We start from the raw sequence: 17,796 nt of genomic DNA on the forward strand, positions 1-17,796 counted from the left end.
AGTAATGTAGTGTATCAGACCCAGAGAGAGATCTGCAGCATGCAGTAATGTAGTGTATCAGACCCAGAGAGAGATCTGCAGCATGCAGTAACGTAGTGTATCAGACCCAGAGAGAGATCTGCAGCATGCAGTAACGTAGTGTATCAGACCCAGAGAGAGATCTGCAGCATTCAGTAACGTAGTGTATCAGACCCAGAGAGAGATCTGCAGCATGCAGTAACGTAGTGTATCAGACCCAGAGAGAGATCTGCAGCATGCAGTAATGTAGTGTATCAGACCCAGAGAGAGATCTGCAGCATGCAGTAATGTAGTGTATCAGACCCAGAGAGAGATCTGCAGCATGCAGTAACGTAGTGTATCAGACCCAGAGAGAGATCTGCAGCATGCAGTAACGTAGTGTATCAGACCCAGAGAGAGATCTGCAGCATTCAGTAACGTAGTGTATCAGACCCAGAGAGAGATCTGCAGCATGCAGTAACGTAGTGTATCAGACCCAGAGAGAGATCTGCAGCATGCAGTAATGTAGTGTATCAGACCCAGAGAGAGATCTGCAGCATGCAGTAACGTAGTGTATCAGACCCAGAGAGAGATCTGCAGCATGTAGTAACATAGTGTATCAGACCCAGAGAGAGCTCTGCAGCATGCAGTAACATAGTGTATCAGACCCAGAGAGAGATCTGCAGCATGCAGTAACGTAGTGTATCAGACCCAGAGAGAGATCTGCAGCATTCAGTAACGTAGTGTATCAGACCCAGAGAGAGATCTGCAGCATGTAGTAACATAGTGTATCAGACCCAGAGAGAGCTCTGCAGCATGCAGTAACATAGTGTATCAGACCCAGAGAGAGATCTGCAGCATGTAGTAACATAGTGTATCAGACCCAGAGAGAGATCTGCAGCATGCAGTAACATAGTGTATCAGACCCAGAGAGAGCTCTGCAGCATGCAGTAATGTAGTGTATCAGACCCAGAGAGAGATCTGCAGCATTCAGTAACGTAGTGTATCAGACCCAGAGAGAGATCTGCAGCATGCAGTAACATAAGTGTATCAGACCCAGAGAGAGATCTGCAGCATTCAGTAACGTAGTGTATCAGACCCAGAGAGAGATCTGCAGCATGCAGTAACGTAGTGTATCAGACCCAGAGAGAGCTCTGCAGCATGCAGTAACATAGTGTATCAGACCCAGAGAGAGATCTGCAGCATGCAGTAACATAGTGTATCAGACCCAGAGAGATCTGCAGCATGCAGTAACGTAGTGTATCAGACCCAGAGAGAGATCTGCAGCATGCAGTAACGTAGTGTATCAGACCCCAGAGAGAGATCTGCAGCATGCAGTAACATAGTGTATCAGACCCCAGAGAGATCTGCAGCATGCAGTAACATAGTATATCAGCATAAAAACCCATGGGTCTGGTGTTGAGACTATCCTCTACCCAGCATGCTGTGCTCCTACCTGGGAGTGGCTGTTCTGACAGGCCAGGTGGAGGGGTGTGGCTCTGTGGTTGTTGCGGGCGTTGACGTTGGCTCCGTGGCGAGCCAGCAGGGCGACCAGCGGGGCGTGGCCGTGCAGCGCTGCCACGTGCAGCGGGGTGAAGCCATCTACGCTGCTGCTGTTCACACCCAGAGTGCCTGCCTGCACCGCACACTGCTGCTACACACACACACACACGCATGCACACACACACAGAGACACGCACGCACACACACACACACACACACACACGCACACACAGATGCACACACACACACACACACACACACACACACACGCGCGCACGCGCATACAAACACACACACGCACACACACACACACACACACAGAAACGCACGCGCGCGCGCATACAAACACACACACACACACACACACACACAACATTAAAGCCCCCTCCAGTGTATTTAAAGCAGGACTAAACCCCAGCTTTTAACCATATGTCTTTGGGGGTGGTGTGTGAAGAATTCTGCTCAAAATTTCCACATTTGAGACCAAACTGTTGCCATTGTACCATTTGTATCATTTTCAGCAGCATAAGTTCCCTCTATAGGTCCTTACACACCGAGCACGTTTTTTTCGTGCGATTAATTCGCACGTCAATAATATTTTCCGAACCTATATCAGTCAATGCAACCGTGCATACCGACGGCGAAGTTTCGCTGAGCGTTATTGCGGTGTTTATTTTTTCGAACCACGGTCGATTTTTCAGAAATTCGCTTCCGACGTGTACACATCTGTGGCTGTGATTGACAGGTGGGTCAAAACTCGCATCGCAATTTCGTGCCGTATATTCGCATCGCTCTTGATGTGTAAGGACCTTAAGGGTTCAAACCTGCTTTTTTTTGTGCCCTCAAATGAATGGGATATTTGGTACATCCTGACGTCACGGTTACGCCAAAACCACCCCCAAATTGTGTTCTGGCGTAAAGCGAGTGGGTTTCAGGATGAAACAGTCTCGAGCCACTAACGTTATCTTTAGAGCACAATATTCCTGGAATGCAAGTTTAACTAAACAGTTACATGTCCTCTGCATTCTACATCAAATGAAGACATTACCGTTTGTTTTATTTTGTATGTTACATACTTATGGGCCAAGATATGTTACTTTATGGGGGAAGAATTCTGCCAGCTAAAGAAGGGAGTATAGGCGGCCATCTTGCCTGCAGAGTTTTCAAATCAAGTAGAATACAGTTTTGCCAAAAATCTGGGGGCTTTAGTCCATTGAGTTATATTTTAGTCCTGCTTTAAGATAGTAGAAACTGGATCTCTAGGCTTGATGCTCTTTTGTGTTTAGAGTATTAGAGAGGCTGGGATTCAAGCCTTGTACGCCAAGCACCAGGATAAACATCACTGCTCACCTGACAGATAGATTCTCATGGTCCCATTGTGTGGGACCTCAGGCCGAATATCTCTCACAAGCACATAGGCACGTTATGCAGCTGGTAATCACGTTGAAATATTGAATGTTGATGATGTTTTTTGTTTGTTTGTTTGTTCCCTGTATCTGAGCGGGTTCGTTTGCCTTGTTTGTACACGGTTCTGATAAACTGAAAATAAAATATTGAAAGAAAAGAAAAGGGGACAAGAAGCCACTACAGTATACAGTCAATGGTTCAGTGCTGACCTTCTGGTTGGGCGCGCAGGCAGGACACTGACACAGCGGGTGGCACAGTGCCGTCTGACAGGGCAAAGGCTCCTCCTCTTCCTCATCCAACCACTCCAACAGGTAGCGCACCTACACACACACACACACACACACACACATTCAAATTCAAATTTATTAGAAGGATAAACCCCTTGAGATGAACCATCTCGTTTTCGAGGGGGTCTTTAGCACAAATATACAGAAAGAAAACAGGTGTTACATAAAACAAACAACATACAAATACACTCATACATACACATAAGAAGCACTCCCAGGTCTAGCCACTCCCCAACCCCTTAGTCCCCAAAGATAGCATAATATATACAGTGAGAATACATACTGTAAGTGTACACATACCAAGATAAGGTGAAATTACATGCATGAAGTATCATGAGCAAGTTGTTTCAGCACGCATGCACACACACACACACACACAGGTGTAAACAGCATTGCAGTGTAAATGAATGGAGTGAACAGAAGTGTTTTCTTCGTCTCACCATCTCCACGTCTCCGTCTGCCACGGCTCGCAGCAGCTTCTCCACCTGCCAATCACAAACACACACAGCTTTATGCATCAGTACCACTACCTTAGCCAGCCTATCAGGGGGGGCTAGGCAAATCCCAGCCAGCCTATAGGAGGGCCAGTCAAACCACAGCCAGATGAGTAACGTCGCGTCACCAGGCTCTCTCAGAGGGGAGAGAGCCTGGTATGGGTTACTACAGGCAGGAAGACAGAAGAAGTCTTCCGGTGGCCTGTGCTGCAGTGTTTTCATTCCCCCACAGAAATGCAACAGTAGGCAGTCGCTATGAGTTAGAGTTAAAGTGTTTGTTTTTAGCCAACGCTAGTTACTCGCGTCGCCCATGTTTTCTAAACGGAATGCAAGAATTGAGCAGAATATTTTCCTGGAGCACAGCACTGAGCACGGTCAACCGCCCATAGCCGGAAGACTCTGAGCGAGGTTTTTCCATCCAGGCTATGGGAGGGCCAGTCAAACCACAGCCAGCCTATGAGAGGGCCAGTCAAATCACAACCAGCCTATGAGAGGGCCAGTCAAACCACAGCCAGCCTATGAGAGGGCCAGTCAAACCACAGCCAGCCTATGAGAGGGCCAGTCAAACTACAGCCAGCCTATGGGAGGGCCAGTCAAACCACAGCCAGCTAATAAGAGGACCAGTCAAACTACAGCCAGCCTATGGGAGGGCCAGTCAAACCACAGCCAGCCTATGAGAGGGCCAGTCAAACTACAGCCAGCCTATGGGAGGGCCAGTCAAACCACAGCCAGCCTATGGGAGGGCCAGTCAAACCACAGCCAGCCTATGAGAGGGCCAGTCAAACCACAGCCTCTGTAAAGTAAATAGCATGATCAATATGTATAAAATGAACTGTCAGAAGTGAAGTAACTGTAAGGTGGAGGCAGAGGTAACGTTAGTGCAGAGATGACAGCAGGTTGACCGGAAGTAAACAGACGTGCAGTTTGTAAGACAGATAGATGTCACACTACAGCAGGGGTCGGCAACCTATGACACGCGTGTCACCTCTGGCACGCGAAGGGTTAACCAGTGACACGCCAGCGCACAGCAGCATTTGAGTGTTTTTGTAGAAATGTTGACGCGCCTTGCCAAATTACCTATTTCACAACCATTTGCAGTTGCGCGGCCTGTTATTTAGGGTCTTTACGGTAGCGCCACAGTGTACTTAACTGCCTCTGATTGGTTGCCTCCTTGCAGCAGCAGAACTCAGACGCGCTAAGTACAAACAATGGCAGCTCCCCCGGCTAAAAGAGCCAGGCCTTTCCAGCCATCGTGGACAGAGGACTGGGGGTTTGTGCACATTAATGACCGTGCTGTGTGCACCTTATGTCTGGAAAGTGTTGTGCTCCGAACGACAAGTGTTAAACGCCATTTTGATACGAAACACAAGAACGTCTTCAAGGATGACACCGACAGTGCTGAGTCTGTAAAACGCTCCGTGTCCAGGTACGGGAAACAAACAAACACCCTCAAAACCTTTGTCACTGCTAAAAACCATGCCACGGAAGCAAGCTATCGCATTGCTCATTGCATTGCAAAACATGGCAAACCGTTCACCGATGGCGAATACATTAAGGAGGCTTTCCTGTCTAGCTCAGATGTTTTGTTTCATGGCTTACCAAACAAAGAGACAATAAAATCAAGAATAAAAGACATCCCCGTGTCAGCCAGAAGTGTTGAACGGCGCGTTGAAGAAATGGCAGAAAACGTGAGAGCACAGCAGACAGCTGGTTTGAATGAAGCCAGCGTTTTCAGCATCGCACTTGATGAAAGCGTGGATGTGAATGATATTCCACGTTTGGCAGTCATGGCAAGATACTGCGATTCAACTGTATTAAGGGAAGAGCTCTTCTGCTTAAAACCAATGCCTGAAACGACAAAAGGTGAGGACATAGCCAACGTTTTAACAGAGCATTTTCAGGAGCGAGGTGTTGACATTAGCAAGATTTTTGCAGTGACAACAGATGGCGCCCCCGCTATGGTGGGGAGACAGAGAGGGGCAGTCACATTCATTGAGGAACAAGTTGGTCACCCCATCATGAAGCTCCACTGCATAATACACCAAGAAAATCTCAGTGCAAAGATGTCAAAAACCGATCTTAATGACGTCATGGCTACCGTGGCGAAGATTGTTAATTTCATAGTTAAACGATCTGCTCTGACACACCGTCAGTTCCAGTCCCTGCTTGAGGAGTTTGACTCTGCATACAAGGATCTCCCTCTCCACTCAGCAGTTAGGTGGCTAAGCTGCGGAAAGGTTTTGGAGCGGTTTGTCAGCTGCTTTGATGCTATCAAAGCCTTCCTGGATGAAAAAGGGCAAGACTATCCAGAACTCGAGGACGAGAAGTGGGTTATGAAACTTATGTTTCTCGCGGATATTACTGGACACCTCAACAAGCTCAATCTCAAACTTCAAGGTGCAGGGCAAACTGTACTGGACATGTACGACACATGGGCGGCTTTTGTTGCAAAGCTGGCTGTTCTGTCAAGTGACGCTGCTACCTCAACGCTCCGCCACTTCAAACACTGCAGACAGCTGTCCGCACAGCACAACATCAACACCGCTGACATATGCAAATATATCAATGTGCTGGAGGCGGAGTTCAAAACACGGTTTCAGGAATTTCAGAAGTATGGAACCTTGTTTTCTTTCCTGATCAAACCCGACAGCTTTGATGGACATGACCTGGAGTTCTCTCTGCTGGACTGGCTGGACACACAGGACATGCAGATGCAGCTGATTGAGCTGAAAACGTCAACACTGTGGAAATCAAAGTTTGCAGAGCTACGGAAAGAGCTGGAAACCACAGCTGGGGTGATCACTGTGCTTGCATCGCCACCTGCTGGTTGTCTGTACCAGAGAAGTTCAGCTGTCTCAGGAACATTGCACTTGCTTTGCTGACAGTCTTCGGATCTACATATATGTGTGAACAGATATTTTCACACATGAAGAGTGTGCTCAGCCCCCATCGCAGTCGTCTGACCACCGACCACTCTGAGGCCTGTGTCCAACTAAAAGTGACGAAGTACGACCCCAAGATCACAGAGCTGAGCAAAGAAAAGCAGTGCCAGGGATCACATTGACTGGTAGGAATCCCTTTTATATTTGTAGCACACATGGCCTTGCAATCCATAATGAAAATGAGGAAATGTAAATGAAAACGGTATTAAATTGCAACTGTACATATAATTTACTGTGTGTTAAGTTGCTGGTCAACAAGACATGTAACAGCTGTCTGTTCTATCCCCGCCCATCTGGCTCCTCTCGCAGGTTAACAGACAGACGGGGAGACAATGGGAGAGACCTGCACTGAGAATGGACTCGTGTGTGTGTGTGTGTGTGTGTGTGTACTTTGTAAAATAGTGGATTTCATTGAAAAACTATGGGAGCTGTGCATATCTTTGATCTATTTTTGTTTTAGGTTATTGTTGAAGACCAATAATTCAGTAATATTTAGGGTCTTTACGGTAGCGCCACAGTGTACTTAACTGCCTCTGATTGGTTGCCTCCTTGCAGCAGCAGAACTCAGACGCGCTAAGTACAAACAATGGCAGCTCCCCCGGCTAAAAGAGCCAGGCCTTTCCAGCCATCGTGGACAGAGGACTGGGGGTTTGTGCACATTAATGACCGTGCTGTGTGCACCTTATGTCTGGAAAGTGTTGTGCTCCGAACGACAAGTGTTAAACGCCATTTTGATACGAAACACAAGAACATCTTCAAGGATGACACCGACAGTGCTGAGTCTGTAAAACGCTCCGTGTCCAGGTACGGGAAACAAACAAACACCCTCAAAACCTTTGTCACTGCTAAAAACCATGCCACGGAAGCAAGCTATCGCATTGCTCATTGCATTGCAAAACATGGCAAACCGTTCACCGATGGCGAATACATTAAGGAGGCTTTCCTGTCTAGCTCAGATGTTTTGTTTCATGGCTTACCAAACAAAGAGACAATAAAATCAAGAATAAAAGACATCCCCGTGTCAGCCAGAAGTGTTGAACGGCGCGTTGAAGAAATGGCAGAAAACGTGAGAGCACAGCAGACAGCTGGTTTGAATGAAGCCAGCGTAAATGGACTTCTATCGCTTCTATTTCTACAGTATAACAAGATTCTATTTTATTTTATAAGATTTTAATGATGCCTTCCAAGAAAACAGTTTGGAGTGAGATTGGCAGGTCTTTCTACTACTGCACCTGAGAACAGTAGTAGAACCTGAGGTCTGGTCTACTGCACCTGAGAACAGTAGTAGAACCTGAGGTCTGGTCTACTGCACCTGAGAACAGTAGTAGAACCTGAGGTCTGGTCTACTGCACCTGAGAACCATAACACAGGCAGACTATGGGGAGGGCCAGGGTTTCAAAATAAGAGTAACAGTTTTTTTCTTTTCTGTTTTATGCAGTACCTCGTTCATCTTGGCTTAATATATCCTAGATCCTACTGATTGGGACATGTTTATAGAATCTTCCTCGAATATTGATGAATTAACCGATGTTGTCAGTAGCTGGTCATCATACTGTGAAAATATTGTCATCCCAGTGAAAACTGTTAAAATGTTCCCCAACAATAAACCGTGGATGTCAAAGTCCCTCAAATTGCTCCTTAGCAGGAAAAAGAAAGCCTTTAGAGAGGGTAACCTCTTAGTTATGCGTGACCTGCAGAAAGAGATCAAACGTGCAATCTGGTCCGGTAAAAATAAATATAAAGTGAAAATTGAGTCTCAACTCCGTATGAATAACTTAGGATCAGTGTGGGACAGCATGAAAACAATCACTAAGGAGGGCGGCAGGAGAAACATCCAGTTAAATGGGTACAACTCCGATGTCCAGCTGGCTCAGAGTTTCAATGATTTTTATGGTAGATTTGATGTTCATGATTTTAGTGAGAAACACCAGGTGATCAGAGATAGCCTCCGCCTGGCTCCCCCTGTAAGCCCCTTCTTTGATGAACATGATGTTGTCAAGTGCTTTAAAGCGTGCAAACCCAAAAAAAGTCCTGGCCCGGACAATTTGGGTGGGCGACTTTTAAAGGTCTGTGCTGACCAACTAGGCCCTATTTTTAATTATATTTTTAGTTCATCACTTTGCCAGCAGAGGGTGCCATCCCTATGGAAACAGTCCACTGTGATTCCGGTTGCCAAGAGCAACAAACCAAAAACCTTGAATGACTTTAGGCCAGTAGCCCTAACCTTGCTTGTCATGAAGCAGTTTGAAAAGTTAGTAAAAACTGAGCTTGTAGCTAAAACTGAGTGCTTGCTCGACCCCTTTCAGTTCGCTTATCGTGCGAAAAGAGGCGTGCAAGACGCTACAGCCACCTTGCTGAACCTCCTGTACAAACACCTAGAGGGCAGCAAGAACCACGCCAGATTGCTTTTTGTTGACTTTTCATCAGCATTCAAGTCAACACCATTCAGCCACATGTTCTTGTTGAAAAACTAACTGACAGCTTTGGTCTAGACCCATGTTTGGTTGGCTGGATTTTAGATTTTCTTACCAACAGATCTCAACAGGTAAGAGTAAATGGGATACTGTCTAGTTTTCTAACATCTTCGACTGGCTCGCCTCAGGGTTGTGTTTTATCTGCGTTTCTGTACATTTTGTATACCAATGATTGTCATAGTCGCTATGCCGATAGATTCATTATCAAGTATGCTGATGATTCGATTATCGTCAGCCTGCTTGACGATGATGAAGTCGGCCATGGCCAAGTCATTGATGACTTTGTATCCTGGTGTGAAGATGCCTTTCTGCAACTCAATGTTTCAAAAACGAAAGAGATTTGCATTGATTTTAGACGCTCCCCCCCTGTTCCGAAAGGTAGTATTGTTAATGGTCAGATAGTTGACCTGGTCACTGAATATAAATATCTGTGCACTGTAATTGATAGCAGGTTGAAGTTCGATCTAAACACAGAGTCGCTGTGCAAAAAGGGTCAGCAGCGCCTTTTTTGTCTCCGGAAACTTGCCAAATTCCAGGTAGACAAGACCTTGATGAAATTGTTCTACAGCGCTTTCATTGAATCGGTGATCACCTTCTCTATTGCTTGCTGGTATGGCAGCCTCGACATCAAGAATAGGAACTCCCTAGGGAGAATCGTGAAAACGGCTTCTAAAATAGCCGGAATCCATTTTAGGAGCCTAGACCACATTTTCAACTTGCAGTTGCTGAAAAAAGCAAGGGCTATCTGCTCAGACAATGCCCATCCGCTGTGCTCTGAATATGAGCTGCTTCCATCTGGCCTTCGTCTTCGTGCTCCCTTGGCCAAGAAAAATAGATATAGGAATTCCTTTGTGCCTGCTTCGATTCAAGCTTTAAATGCTACTTAAGAGAACATACAGTAATGTAACATCCATTTGATGTTTTTATTTATTTATGTTCTACCATACAATAGTTATATTGTAGCATTTACTTTCTGTAATATGTAGCGCTGTGTAGCTAAGTCTCCTTCTTAGACTGCCTTGCATTTTGCACTTATCGGTCTCTAATGCACTTTAAACTACACTGGCACTTTTGAACTGAACTTACTTTGCACTATGTCGTGGTCTATTGTGTCTCCATTTTGTTTTTATGGTTTTATGGTCTTTTATGGTTTTTATGGTCTATTTGTGTCTGCACTTTGTTTTCATGTTTTTATTTCGAGTCTTGTGTGATTTTATGACTGTTTTGTTTTTTGCTCTGCTGCAACCCAAAGTGCCCTTCTGGGACATATGAATAAACTTGAACTTGAACTTGAACTATACACTTATTTGAATGTCCTTTCTGCATTGTGTTCTACTTAAAGTATCACTTGGTTTTTGATCTAATCTGAACTTGTGTTTGTGTTCTTGTTTTTTTTATGGATTTGGCGGTGAGCCGTTTGTAGAAGCCAGGTGAGATTTAGTCGTCGTACCTCTCTGTGTCGAACCCGTTCTCCGTCCGGTTTGACCTCCGAACCCAGAGAGGAGGAGCTGGAGAGAGACGAGTGACGACTACTGCAGTCTGAGGCCAGAGGAGAGCAGCTAGGAGACTGAGGAGAGGAGACAAGGAGAGAAGGGGAGAGGAAGAGAGGAGAGGAGACATGGAGGAGAGTGTCATTATCTGGTATGAACCATAGACTGATAGATAGATTCATAGATCTGAAACCGCTGAAGCTCGATTCCCAAACGAAAGAAAGAACATTTTTTAATTGATCGTTTCTTCGCATAGGGACATATACACATACAGTACATATAACATTTAGCAAGAAACGTCTGTCATGTATCACAACAATTGCCTAAGCTAATTTGCAATGCCCATGCCTAGATGGTATTAAAAGCACCTGTTAAAAGCAAAGTACGGTAAAATACAGTAAGACATAAACAAGGATATCATCAAATCAGTCACTCAGTCAATCAATCAATCAATCAATCAATCAACCAATCAATTAGTCAAGCAATCAATCAATCAATAAAACAACATAAACAATCATACACAACAGATATACAGTAGACACCCACAACACACAAACCATTCGTGGGGACATTGGCAGTTACTCTTCAGGAACTGCTTTAGGTTGGTTTTGAAATGACCCCAGCTACGATCCTGTTTAATGTGTGTGGGCTTTGAGTTCCATATTTTAACCCCCTGTACAGAGAGGGCTGTTTGTCCTAGGGAGGTTTTTCTAAATGACACTTCGCAGTTCCCTGTGACAGCACCTCTGGTGGTTGTGCCCGAGGCTCCCAGAGATTTTACCACATCGCAGACCTGATCATGGATACATTTATAGATGAGTTTTATATTAGCGAAACCAATAAATTCATCAAAACTTAGGATAGGATTAGTGGTTCAAACGTTATAAAATATTTTAGAACAATAGATATTTTTAGCCACGGGCAGCGGTCTCAGTCTTTCAGGGTTAATCAGCCTGATGTGAAGACTTGGGAAGAACTTTCTCCACCAGGTCACATGGGTCAACTCGGAGGTGTTGGATTTGTTAACGAGCCGGTGAGACAGAGGAAGTGACATCATCGGACTCACATCAGCTCCGCCCTCTCCGAGTTGGCGGCCATTCTGCTTCGACTCCAACAGCAGCAGAATCTACAGGGCACACACAGGAGAAAAAGAGTTCCATTATCTGTGAATATGAACCACACGTGTCTATTGTTTTCCCAACCCAGGTTGGATGAAACCACGCCCACTTCGGTATGACGTAAGCCTCGGATTTAAGCTGAAACAAGATGGCGGCTCATGTGGAAACTTTGTCTTGTGCCATTTACAGAGAGCGAGACAGAGAGAGCGAGTGCACACTACAGTGGACTGACCTTGGGGTTGAGTGCACAGTGCAGAGGACTGACCTTGAGGTTGAGTGCACACTGCAGAGGACTGACCTTGGGGTTGAGTGCACAGTGCAGAGGACTGACCTTGGGGTTGAGTGCACAGTGCAGAGGACTGACCTTGGGGTTTAGTGCACACTACAGAGGACTGACCTTGGGGTTGAGTGCACAGTGCAGAGGACTGACCTTGGGGTTTAGTGCACACTACAGTGGACTGACCTTGGGGTTGAGTGCACAGTGCAGAGGACTGACCTTGAGGTTGAGTGCACACTGCAGAGGACTGACCTTGGGGTTGAGTGCACAGTGCAGAGGACTGACCTTGGGGTTGAGTGCACAGTGCAGAGGACTGACCTTGGGGTTTAGTGCACAGTGCAGTGGACTGACCTTGTGGTTGAGTGCACACTGCAGAGGACTGACCTTGGGGTTTAGTGCACACTACAGAGGACTGACCTTGGGGTTGAGTGCACAGTGCAGAGGACTGACCTTGGGGTTGAGTGCACAGTACAGAGGACTGACCTTGGGGTTTAGTGCACAGTGCAGTGGACTGACCTTGTGGTTGAGTGCACACTGCAGAGGACTGACCTTGGGGTTGAGTGCACAGTGCAGAGGACTGACCTTGAGGTTGAGTGCACACTGCAGTGGACTGACCTTGGGGTTGAGTGCACAGTGCAGAGGACTGACCTTGAGGTTGAGTGCACACTGCAGAGGACTGACCTTGGGGTTGAGTGCACAGTGCAGAGGACTGACCTTGGGGTTGAGTGCACAGTGCAGAGGACTGACCTTGGGGTTTAGTGCACAGTGCAGTGGACTGACCTTGTGGTTGAGTGCACACTGCAGAGGACTGACCTTGGGGTTTAGTGCACACTACAGAGGACTGACCTTGGGGTTGAGTGCACAGTGCAGAGGACTGACCTTGTGGTTGAGTGCACACTGCAGAGGACTGACCTTGGGGTTGAGTGCACACTGCAGTGGACTGACCTTGGGGTTGAGTGCACACTGCAGAGGACTGACCTTGGGGTTGAGTGCACACTGCAGAGGGGACTCTCGGTTCTTGTTGCAGATGTCGGTTCTCGCTCCGTTCTCCAGCAGAACGTGGAGGATGCCCTCGTAGCCCCAGCGCGCCGCCATGTGCAGTGCCGTGTCGCCTTTCTCGTTATGCACATCCAGACACAGGCACGCCGCAAGGTCATAATACACCAGGGCCTTCACACACTGAGAGACACACACACACACACACACACACACACACACACACAGGCTCAGTGCATCTGAACACATCCGCTTACTAGAAAAGTGGAGAGTGCAGATCTCCGCCAGGCACCGCTACGGAAAATAACCAACCTGCACATTTAGAGAAAAAAACATCATTCAAACAACTTCACGTAGTGTGTTGTCTTTAATCTGCAGGAAGCATTTTCCAAAGGTAAACAACCCAGATTGATGATTTATAGTATAGACGTTTTTGTGAAATAGGCTCCACCCACCAAACTTTGGAAGTCGATTATATAAAACGGTGTTTTGTGCAGAAGAGTCCAGACATTATTTGTATAGGAGTAACAGAAAAGTAGTTTTGGACAAAATTCCAAATGGCGAGAAACCTCGAGGGCGGAGCTGGGCGGGCCCTCCATGGATAGATGTGGCTTGACCCAAGGAAAACAACAGTCAAGCAATAGTGTTTCTACGATTTACAACCACCGAGTTATGGCCTTTACAATTTTTAAATACTGCTATAGCACCCCCTATAAGCAAAATGACACCCACAAAATTGTACTGTACTAGCTCCAAGTACATACCTGTGCACCTGCACCAACTTTGGTTAGCATGGGACAATGCGTTGAGTTATGGGATTTTTGTGAAATAGGCTCCACCCACAAACGTTTGGAAGTCAATTATATCACAACAGTGCGGACTTTCAAAAAGTGCACATCAACTAGGCTTGCCGCGATATTAGGTGTTACCGGTGTTACACGGTGGTGAGGCATACACCGATTACATAACATACCCACCGGTAACACCTTCAACTCCACCCGCTCGTGACAGTTTCAACATGCGCTCAGCTGCGCTGGTGTATATTACAAGCGCTCCCTCTATCCTGGCTGTCTGAGTGCATCATATCTCTGGTTAGACAGACCAGCAACTGAGCAAGTAACGTTAGTTGTCCATGTTGTGAACACAATCCCCCCCTCATACACATGTAGGCAAGACCCTTATCTAAGCCTGGGTGTAATCTCTTGCCACTGCCATCTCTGGAAATGTGGTTTTAACAGAGCTAAATCTCCGCTAGCATTGATGCTAATATGTTAGCTAAACCTCCGCTAACATTGATGGTAATAGTTAGCATTGATGACTTAGCTGTGATAAAAGCACATGCTGATGCTACTCGGCTATCGTCATTGCCTGGCTTACTGCTGCTTGCTGGTCACGTTAATCCCATGGCCAGAAAATATCCCCAGATTTGTGGCTAATGATGTTAGTTTATCTATCTCCAGCAGGAGATCTGTCCCCAGTGTTTAACGTTATATGAGGCTGACAGACAGCGCTCACAACAGCGCGCAGCAGCAGGGATGGGAGGGGCTGACTGACTGGGGGAGAAACATGGGGTAGAAAGGACTGTGTGCAAAGTAGCCTAATTTATAGACCGACAAACGTAACCGCTCCAAACTATTCTCTGTGGTTAACCTGACATCCCTACCATGCTTGCATTGGTGACTATCTTGACGGGTGTGTCACTGAGAGCAGGTAAATTAAAAATACGGACCGTGAGGACTTTTTTTTACGGTGTAACCGGTAACACCGGTGCTGTCACGCGTTTATTACCCGGTGGGAAAATGTCCACACCGTGGCATCCCTAACACCAACATGAAACCTCTTTAAAGCACACCCGTTTTCTAAAGATGATGTAACAAACCAGCGTGATGGATTCAGATACGTTATGCGGAGTCTGCGCACCATACCTGCTGAATGGATGGCTCTGGATGTAACTTTGCTGCGAGCTAACATTACAGGTCAAGTTAACACCGTGGCTGTTCGTTGCTCTGTATTCAGAGTTGGCAACGTTCACATAATCTGTCAGAAAAGAGGTCAGGTTCAGCAAAGCGAAGCAGAGTTTTCTGTCCGTCTGTCTCCCTCCCAATCATCACAGGGCAGTCACTCGCTTTATCTTTCAGCCTCTGTTGTTGTGTGAGTCAACAGCGTGAAGCCCATCATGAAACTAGTTTTATTCCAAATATACCACGGATCTTTTCAATCTTTTAAACCTGCCGCAAGCGTAGTGACAGGACAGGAGTGTAAACACGCAACCTCAAACGCCTGATGCTGCTTCATCATCGTTAGGGAATGGTAAAAAAAATATATATATACCGATAGCAGCAAAGACCGTCCAGGACCTCCTCAATACTCCTGGTACCGACCAATCAGGAACCGGTACCAATTCAAATACCGGTGCTCTGTATCCATCCCTACTCACATGAGTGTAATTATTTCAGTTGAGAGCCTCAGTGGGAAACTTCAACCGTCTCAGAGTGTGTGTGTGTGTGTGTGTGTGTGTGCGCGCGCGCGGGTCTGTGTGTGTAAGTGTGTTTGTGTGTGTGTAAGTGTGTTTGTGTGTGTGTATGTGTGTTTGTGTATGACTCACGTCTTCGTGTCCGTACTTGCAGGCGAGGTGCAGCGCTGTGTTGCCATTGTTGTCCTGAGCATCTGTGTTGGCCTTGTAGTGCAACAGCAGCAACTACAGGAGAGACAGCAACACAGATACTTTACTCAGAGACAGCAACTACAGGAGAGACAGCAACACACAGACTTTACTCAGAGACAGCAACACACAGATACTTTACTCAGAGACAGCAACACAGAGACTTTACTCAGAGACAGCAACACAGAGACTTTACTCAGAGACAGCAACTACAGGAGAGACAGTAATACACAGAGAGACTTTACTCAGAGACAGCAACTACAGGAGAGACAGTAATACACAGAGAGACTTTACTCAGAGACAGCAACTACAGGAGAGACAGCAACACAGACTTTACTCAGAGACAGCAACACACAGAGACTTTACTCAGAGACAGCAACACAGACTTTACTCAGAGACAGCAACACACAGAGACTTTACTCAGAGACAGCAACACAGACTTTACTCAGAGACAGCAACACACAGAGACTTTACTCAGAGACAGCAACACAGACTTTACTCAGAGACAGCAACACAGACTTTACTCAGAGACAGCAACACACAGAGACTTTACTCAGAGACAGCAATACAGACTTTACTCAGAGACAGCAACACAGACTTTACTCAGAGACAGCAACACACAGAGACTTTACTCAGAGACAGCAACACACAGAGACTTTACTCAGAGACAGCAACACACAGAGACTTTACTCAGAGACTACAACACCACTACGCAAAGATGGAAGCAGCTGTGTAAAAAGTGATTTGAGGGGACGGGAAATCGACACTGTGGTTCCACTGATCACTACTGTGTAGACTCTGCTCCACTGATCACTACTGTGTAGACTCTGCTCCACTGATCACTACTGTGTAGACTCTGCTCCACTGATCACTACTGTGTAGACTCTGCTCCCAAAATGACGTCACCAGACCAAGATGGCAGCGCTCTGACCTGGGCTATTTTCACTTCACTTTTGATAATAAGTAGGAAGTGGAGACACATCGTCCATCTTGAATATGTCAATGATGACGTCCTGGTCGGCCCCTCTGGCAGGCTAGGTGTAGGGGAGACAGGGTATGGTATGTATGTTTATTAAAGATCCCTATTAGTCATTACCATAGTGATGACTACTCCTCCTGGGGTCCACTTCCTGTGTGTGTGTGTGTGTGTGTGTGTGTGTGTGTGTGTGTGTGTGTGTGTGTGTGTACCGTGACACCCTGGTGGCCCCTCTGGCAGGCTAGGTGTAGGGGAGACAGGGCATGGTAGTCTGTGGCGTTGACCGGCGCTCCTTTACCCACCAGCAGGTCAATTAGCTGGGCTTGACCTGGCACACACACACGCACACGCACACACACACACACACAGGCACACGCACACATGCATGCGCACACACACACACACACACACACATTTATTAAGTCCCTTTCAGACATGGAGTTATCTAGATGTTACCTGGGTGGTGGTGTGTATGTATGAACACAATTTGGTGAGCTATGCACACTCTCGAGACGCTCCTTTCACCCGGATCTGTCACTAGACAAGGGGGTAGTCTCAGGGGCGGGTTGGTCCCCCTCCCTATTAGGGATGGGCATCGAATTTCGAATTTTCGAATAATCGTTGTTATTATCAAGGTCGACTTTTATTATTGAAAGTCGAAATTCAAAAAAAGATTTTTTTTTTTTTTTTTTTTTTTAGTTAAATGTTGCATTGTCTCCCCTGATTCTAAGTAGAGTCGAATCGCTTGGTTTGAGCAAGTAAAAAATTTTTATAAGCATTTTAAGCAAGGTTTATGGAAAAATGAATGGCGGATGAAATCCCATGAAGAGGGAGAGGGGGTGACTTTGGCACCCCTTTGGCACTCAGACCTGAGCCTACTAAATATTTAATGAACCACTCATGATTGTCAAAACTGTTTTTTATTTTTGAAAATGTCAATGTCATGTAACATGTTCTTTACTTCAGTGGTGCAATGCTTGTTTGAGCTAAAAATCCACAGCAGAAGCTTTTTCTATTAATTAATAAAGCCTTAGACTTTTTTTTCTTTCTTTTTTTTTACATTTTTTTTCTTTTTTCGAATTTCGATTAAAAGTCGACTTTGGCCAGCAAATTTCGAATAGTGTTTTTGCTAGAAATGCCCATCCCTACTCCCTACTCACCACAGACAGCCCT

At 46.2% G+C, this 17,796-nt stretch overlaps 1 protein-coding gene across 1 annotated transcript in view; it reads right to left on the reverse strand.

The window, feature by feature from the left end:
• ankrd27 (ankyrin repeat domain 27 (VPS9 domain)) overlaps positions 1-17,796 on the reverse strand; it is a gene marked incomplete at both ends in the record, with an annotated part of 67,872 nt that overhangs the window by 26,838 nt on the left and 23,238 nt on the right. Inside the window, 8 exons of the mRNA XM_083663303.1 lie at positions 1,454-1,651; positions 3,117-3,227; positions 3,635-3,679; positions 10,555-10,671; positions 11,661-11,720; positions 12,968-13,168; positions 15,591-15,683; positions 16,836-16,951. Of these exons, the coding sequence (XP_083519429.1) occupies positions 1,454-1,651; positions 3,117-3,227; positions 3,635-3,679; positions 10,555-10,671; positions 11,661-11,720; positions 12,968-13,168; positions 15,591-15,683; positions 16,836-16,951 (941 nt within the window). The remainder of the gene's footprint in view (positions 1-1,453; positions 1,652-3,116; positions 3,228-3,634; positions 3,680-10,554; positions 10,672-11,660; positions 11,721-12,967; positions 13,169-15,590; positions 15,684-16,835; positions 16,952-17,796) is intronic.

Source organism: Poromitra crassiceps (assembly GCF_964638095.1).
Source record: "Poromitra crassiceps genome assembly, chromosome: 30".
NCBI lineage: Eukaryota > Metazoa > Chordata > Actinopteri > Beryciformes > Melamphaidae > Poromitra > Poromitra crassiceps.